The sequence below is a fragment of the Dromaius novaehollandiae genome, chromosome 4 (genome assembly GCF_036370855.1).
Source record: "Dromaius novaehollandiae isolate bDroNov1 chromosome 4, bDroNov1.hap1, whole genome shotgun sequence".
Lineage (NCBI taxonomy): Eukaryota > Metazoa > Chordata > Aves > Casuariiformes > Dromaiidae > Dromaius > Dromaius novaehollandiae.
In genome coordinates, this window is record NC_088101.1 from 85,557,908 (window position 1) to 85,564,376 (window position 6,469).

Sequence of the window (6,469 nt, forward strand, 5' to 3'; positions counted from 1 at the left end):
GAAGAAGTCGGTGATTCCCCTCCCCGCAAAAACGTATCACCTAAGAAAATGACAATATTTAAGAAAGGCTGAAAGGCTAACTGCTCAAGTATAATTACTCTGTCATTAATCTCTTATCAGAAAGACAAGGCAAGCGTCTGTCACTTCAGCACAAATCAGAAGTTAAGCCACAGTGCCACAGGACTCACAAAGGGGCCATTTCACGTAAAGCTCCACTGGCAGCTGAGATAAGGTAATAGCTTGCCTCCTCTCCTTGGCAACTTTTCCCTCCCAAGTACTATTTTACCTTTCCATTGCTATCAACTATATAGTCCCACCTCCCTCATGACTTTGGCCCTAGCCTAGCATTCAACAGCCCCTAAGCCATCGTACATCCCACTACAGTAGAAAATTACCCACATTCAGTCTTACATTTTGGATTTTTTTATTTTTATTTTTACCCTGTACTTCAGCAAGTTAAAATAGCTCAGAACGGCCTGATAAACTGTTAATTCAGCTCATCGATGCTATAATCTTCATCTTACACTTTACACAGGACAGTACACTGTCTGCTCACATGAGGTTAGCACTTACACAACGTGGGAGGGGATCAGAGACCTTCAGAAAGAAGTCTGGGCTCTGTACTACGTTGCGTCGACAAGCACTGAATAGCTTAGGGTAGCACTTTCAGCAGACCAACCTACTATAAGGACAAACTGCAAACGTGTTTTTGGTTTTTGTGTTTTTTAACTTTATCTGCAGAAGTTAGAGAAAGTTTGCATACAACAAAAAAACCTAGAAGCAGAGGTCTATGCATAAGAAAACCACAGATAGGAGGAATTTTTTTTTCCTGCCCTAGCACAGCGAAAATGCACTGCTTTCCTTACTAAAAATTAGGTGTAAATGTGCTACTATGAGATACTGAACCTCAGCATAATTATGCAAGCAACACAAAGATACAAACTGTTAATCTTTCAACACAAAAATGTCCCAAATGATTGGGAAACCACAACAGCTCTTTCTTCCCTGCACCATTACACTCCCAAACACTCCAGTGACTGCTCTTCTGAAGCTGTAGAAAAAGAACTGCTATGCAATTAAAAACAGAATGTTTTAGAGGATAATACAGGCAGAGACAAACATAAAAATGAACCCAATTTTGCATTTCCCCATATAGACACACAATCACAACTAATCTGTGTCATATTACAAACATGGGTAATTCTAATAATAAGGATTTGCTGACTCTTTTTCAACAGCGTAATGCAAAGATGGGTCTAAATTCCTATCAGAGAGAACAAGTTTATATTTAGTTTAAATGTTGATATTTAACCATAGCATTTAATAGAAATTTTGTTCAGAAATACGTGGATTCTTAAGCAAAACATTACTTCCTCACCACAGACACATGAAACATGACATCAGCTTCTAAAAAGGCATACCCTTTAGGAGGAAATACTCATCTACTAGTTAAGGGATCTTCTCTTTATTTACGAAACTTTCATTCTTTACTCCCTTTTGTTGTTACAACGCCTAAGGTCCCAGAGGTAAATGCCAGTTCCCAACACACCATACGGCAGACCAAAATTCTGAAGTATGTGGAAGAACTCCAAGAGTTATCTTTGGCGGTTTCTCTATTCTTTATATAGTCTTAATAATTTTTCCATTCCTGTTTGGGACTTGGGGGGGTGGGGGGAAGGGATAATGAATTGTTTTGTTTTAAGTTATTTTTACTAACTGCCCCGGTATCTGCTGACTGCTTGGGAAATTTATTGCAAGCGCTGGTCTCCCTGCCTCCATCTGGTCTGAAAAAAACTGCACAAGAAGGAACGTTGAAGAGGGGAAAAAAAATTTAACGGATGACATGCCTCTTACAAACATGCCAAATTACAGATGCTGTCTGGATCTCCCAACGGAACTCAAAAGCTTACAGATGTTCACAGAGAGTTTGAATGTTCTCATGACAACTCTAAAACAGGATCTCAGATTACAAAATCGCTCATACCCTTAGAGGGGCCGGAGTGGAAACCATTTTCTCTTTTAGCTTGTTTTTTCACTTCTTGATATTTTGTTAAAGGTCATGAATTTTGAGGTACTTTCCAGCAATAAAAAAAAATTCTAGGCTTTTTCCAAACATACATAGATTAATATATTCAGTGAGAAAAAGAATGATTTGGAAAAGGTCACTCTTTTTTCCTCCCTCTTACGATTAATTCAGTTTCTAACTGCAGGCAGAGAAGGAAAGTAACCATTACAAAACAGCCATGTTCATATATTTCAAACGCACAGAATGACCTTTATTTCTCTCTCACACAGTGCAGAATTTCTCTTTTCAAAGGCATATCCTCTGAAAAGGCAAAAACCCTTTTACTCCTTTCTTGAACTGCATATCTAAAACATTTTTTTTTAATTTGGAAGTTTACTGGAAATGATATATAATCACTTTAATTCTCTGGTAGCTTGGCTGACTATTGTTCGGTGGCAATTTAGCAATTTATGTGCAATGTCCCAGTTGTTCTATTATCTGACTTTACACAGTTGAACACTTCCATGTATTGTGCTTTAACTATTCAAAGCATCAAGCACCTCAGCCAATGAGTTGGTCTTTATAATATTCAAACAGTTTAGATAATAAACACACTGTAGCTTAATACTCACACACGCATGCACCTTAAGTCTTTGAAAGGAAATATGTACAGCTCTAGCAACCTAACAGTAATTTCCGAGGCGACACCTTCTCCCAAAGAGCAAATATCATCATCTAACACGTATCCATGACCAGTCTCTTCTCCAACTCTATCCTCTATATTTCCACAATGCAGAGAATGTTATTGCCTTCATACCCTTCAAGCAGTTCCTGCACGAGCCAACCAGCAGGTGCCCACACAAATATTCACATCACCCTCCTCTCTTTCCATAATTCCTCCACCCATCCCAAGATTCTGCCCCTGCCACCCCTAGCCTAATTAGGCTATCATACCTTTCCCAAGCCCTTTCTCCCAACTTCCCCCGCCCATTCCCCTTCCCAAATCACAATCCAGCTTGGCTTGACCCAGTAACACCTCCCCCAACCATCCCTCTCTAGGGTCCCCAAATCTCCTTTTCTGCCCTCTCCCTCAAGCCAACCATGGGCTCTCACACACACCCTCCTCCACATTATTCAAGATTCACCAACCCCTACATCCACAAACTCAAGTCAGGCCCTGCCTTCCATCCAGTCAAGGCCGTTGACGCTTCTGTCCCAGTAGCCTCCAACCATCTCCAGAATTAACTACCCCCCAACTTCTCAGTACGCTACCTCTCCCCCACCATAGCTCTAGACCCCCAAATTCTGCTCCTAATGCCTCAGCCCCTTGCACTCACCCTCCTTAATGCCCCAGCCCTGTCCCACCAGCCTTCAATCCCCCTCCATACTTCCATCTTCTTCATGCCCCATACACTCCAAACCTCTCCTTAACACCCTCAAACCCCTCAGCCTCCCTCAATGCCTCCCAAACCCTTCAGACCCCAGACCCATCCCATCAGCCCACCTCAATGCCCTTAACACCTTGGTCCCTTCACCATCAGCACAGTCAGCATCCCCAGCTCTCTAAATATCCCAGCCTCTCCCATCAGGTCCCCTCAACACCCCCAGCCCCCCTCCACCACCAGACCCCTCAACGTCCCAAACTCAACCCAACCAACCCCTTCAATACCTCCCACCCCCTTAATGCCCCCCAGAGCCACCCCCTCAGACCCCTCCATGCCCCCAGATCCTCCCCATTAGTCTCCTCAATGCCCCCAGCTCCTATCAGCCCCCTCAACGCCCCCAGACCCCTAAGCACCCCCCAGCCCCTCCCTGTCAGTGCCCCCCATGCCCCTAGCCCCCCTCAATGCCCCCAGCTTCTCCCCAAACTAGCTTCAACACCCCCAGTCTCGTCAGTGTCCCCAATGCCCCCAGCCCCCCTCAATGCCCCTCAAAACCCCCAGCCCCTCCCTGTCAGCCCCTTCAATGCCCCCAGACTCTCAGCACCAGCCTACTCAATGCACCCCAGACTCTCCCCATCAGTCCCCTCCATGCCCCCAGCTCCCCTCAATGACCCCCACCTCTCCCCATTAGTCTCCCAATACTCCCAGCCCCCCAATGCCCCCCACACCCCTAGACACCCTCAATGCTCCCCAACACCCCAGCCCCCCTCCATGCCCCCCAACCCCCTCAATGCCCCAGCCCCCCTCCATGCCCCCCAACCCTCTCAATGCCTCCCAACGCCCCCAGCCCCCCTCAGTGCCCTCCAAATCCTGAGGTCCTCCGTGTCAGCCCCCCCCAACACACCCAGCCCCCCTCAGTGCCCTCCAAATCCTCAAGTCTTCCCTGTCAGCCCCCCCAACGCCCCCAGACTCCCTCAATGTCCCCCAACGCCCCCAGCCTCTGTCAGCCCCTTCAATGCCCCCCAGACCCTCAGCACCAGCCCCCCAACGCCCCCAGTCTCCCTCAATACCCCCCGAACCCTCAAATCCTCCCTGTCAGCCCCCCCAGCCCCCCTCAGCGCCCAGACCTCCCGCCGCCCCCCCCCGCCGCGAGAGGCCCAGCCCCGCTCCCCCCGTTACCTGACGAAGGCCTCGGCGGCCCCGGCGCGGGGTGCGCGGCGGGGGCGGCGCGCGGCGGGGCGCGGGGCCGCCAGGAGGAGCGCGGAGCGGGCGCACAGCGCCATGGCGACGGCGATGCGGCGGCGGGGCGGGGGTGGGGTGGGGGGGAGACGGCGCCGCCAGCACTGCGGCCGCTCCGCCGCCGCCGCCGCCGCCACCGCCCCGCGCCGGGCGGGGCCGCCCGCGCCGCACCACCTGGACCGCTCGCCCGGGGGGGGCCCGGAGAGGTCGGCGCCGCCTCGCGAGCTCCTCGCCTCCCCAGAGGCGCAGGGGGAAGCCCGGCCTTGCTTGTCCCTCACATACTGCGCGCTGGAAGGGTTTGCTCCCGCCGACAGCGGCTGGGCACAAACACAACGGCGGCTACAGCTGGCGCCCCCCCCCCGCCCGAGACATGGACTCGTCCGAGACATGGCCTCGCCCAACGCCTACCACCACCCCCCCCCCCGCGCGCACACCCCCAGCGCAGCGCCCGGCTCCCCCCCTTCACGCATGGGCGCGTCCCGTCCCCCCCCCCGCGCCCCCGCGCCGTGTGGGCTCGCCCGGGCCACCCCCCCCCCGCTGCGCCCCAAAATGTCTCCCGGCCCCTTCAAACACCCCCACGGAACGGCGCCCCAAAATGTCCCCCGGCCCCTTCAAACACCCCCCCGGCACGGCGCCCCAAAATGTCCCCCTGTCCCCTTTGCACCCCCCCGGCGCTGCACCCCAAATGTCCCCGGGGCCCTTCACCCCCAGCACGGTGCCCCAAAATGTCCCCCGGCCTCTTCCCTCCCCCCGCCGCTGCGCCCCAAAATGTCGCCTTGTCCCCCTTCACCCCCCCGGCGCTGCACCCCAAATGTCCCCTGGCCCTTTTGCCCCCTCGGCACGGCACCCCCAAATGTCCCTGTGTGCCCCTTTACTCCATGGCTCTGCACCCCCAAATGTCCCCCTTCACCCGCCGGCACTGCACCCCAAATATTCCTCTGCCCCCCATTGCACCCTGGCCCCCCTTCACCCCTCCAGCCTTGATCCCCCAAAGTCTGCAGTGCGCAGATGTGCCCCAGCCCCCCCTTTACTCCCCCCAGCATTGTACCCCCAAATACTGCTGTGCCCCTTTACCTCTGAGCACTGCACCCCCAAAGCCCCTGCCTCCCTCTCCCCCCATCTTTGCACCCCCAAATGCCTGGCCCCGCCTTTTTCCCCCAGCATTGCACCCCTAAATGCCCCATAGTGCATGAAATGACCTGGCCGCCTGCAGCGTTGCACCCCCAAATGCCCCCACCTCCACCTTTCCCCCCGGCCTTGCACCCCCAAATGCCCCACGGCATGCAGACATGCCCTGCGCCCCCATCCCGGCATTGCACCCCAAAATGCCCTGCAATGCCGAGGCGTCCCCAAGTCCCCCGGTTCCCCCACCCCAGCGCCGCACCCCAGAAACGCCTCCGCGAGGCGTCCGGACCCCTGGGGCAGACCGCGGCCGTGCCGCCTCCCTCAGACGCTCTGCCCCCCGCCCCAATCAGGTGCCTGTGCCCAGCCCCACCGCGTGCACCCCCAGATCCCCCTGCCCCCATTACTCCCCCCAAGATAAACTTCCTTTCGGATCAGCGCCCCGAATCCGCATCGCTCAAGCGAACCCCTGCCAGCTTGTGTCCTGATGCAAACAAAACTACATTTGCAGGAGCCTCTAATTCGGTTTAGGCGGCACCACAAATTCGGGGTGCAACGCAGCCCTTAGTGCTTCCCACTCTTCCCACAACGAAACCCCGGGGGGGAGGAATGAGGAAATCCTGCATGCCTGCTGCAAAAGGCTGAGCCCGGAGGCTGTCACCCGCAAGGGCTGTTTCTGTGCTAAAAGGTCAACGATGCAATGCCAGAAAGTGAAATACTC

General features: G+C 53.7%; 1 protein-coding gene across 2 annotated transcripts in view; it reads right to left on the minus strand.

The window, feature by feature from the left end:
* DNAAF9 (dynein axonemal assembly factor 9) overlaps positions 1 to 4,723 on the minus strand; it is a 78,912-nt gene extending 74,189 nt beyond the window's left edge. The window contains exon 1 of one of the 2 annotated variants that reach the window (XM_064511645.1): positions 4,567 to 4,723. In XM_064511645.1, coding sequence (XP_064367715.1) covers positions 4,567 to 4,670 — 104 coding nt within the window. In that variant the 5' untranslated portion in view covers positions 4,671 to 4,723. The remainder of the gene's footprint in view (positions 1 to 4,566) is intronic. The other variant, XM_064511644.1, reaches the window with a different exon arrangement.
* Between the last annotated feature and the right edge of the window lie 1,746 nt (positions 4,724 to 6,469).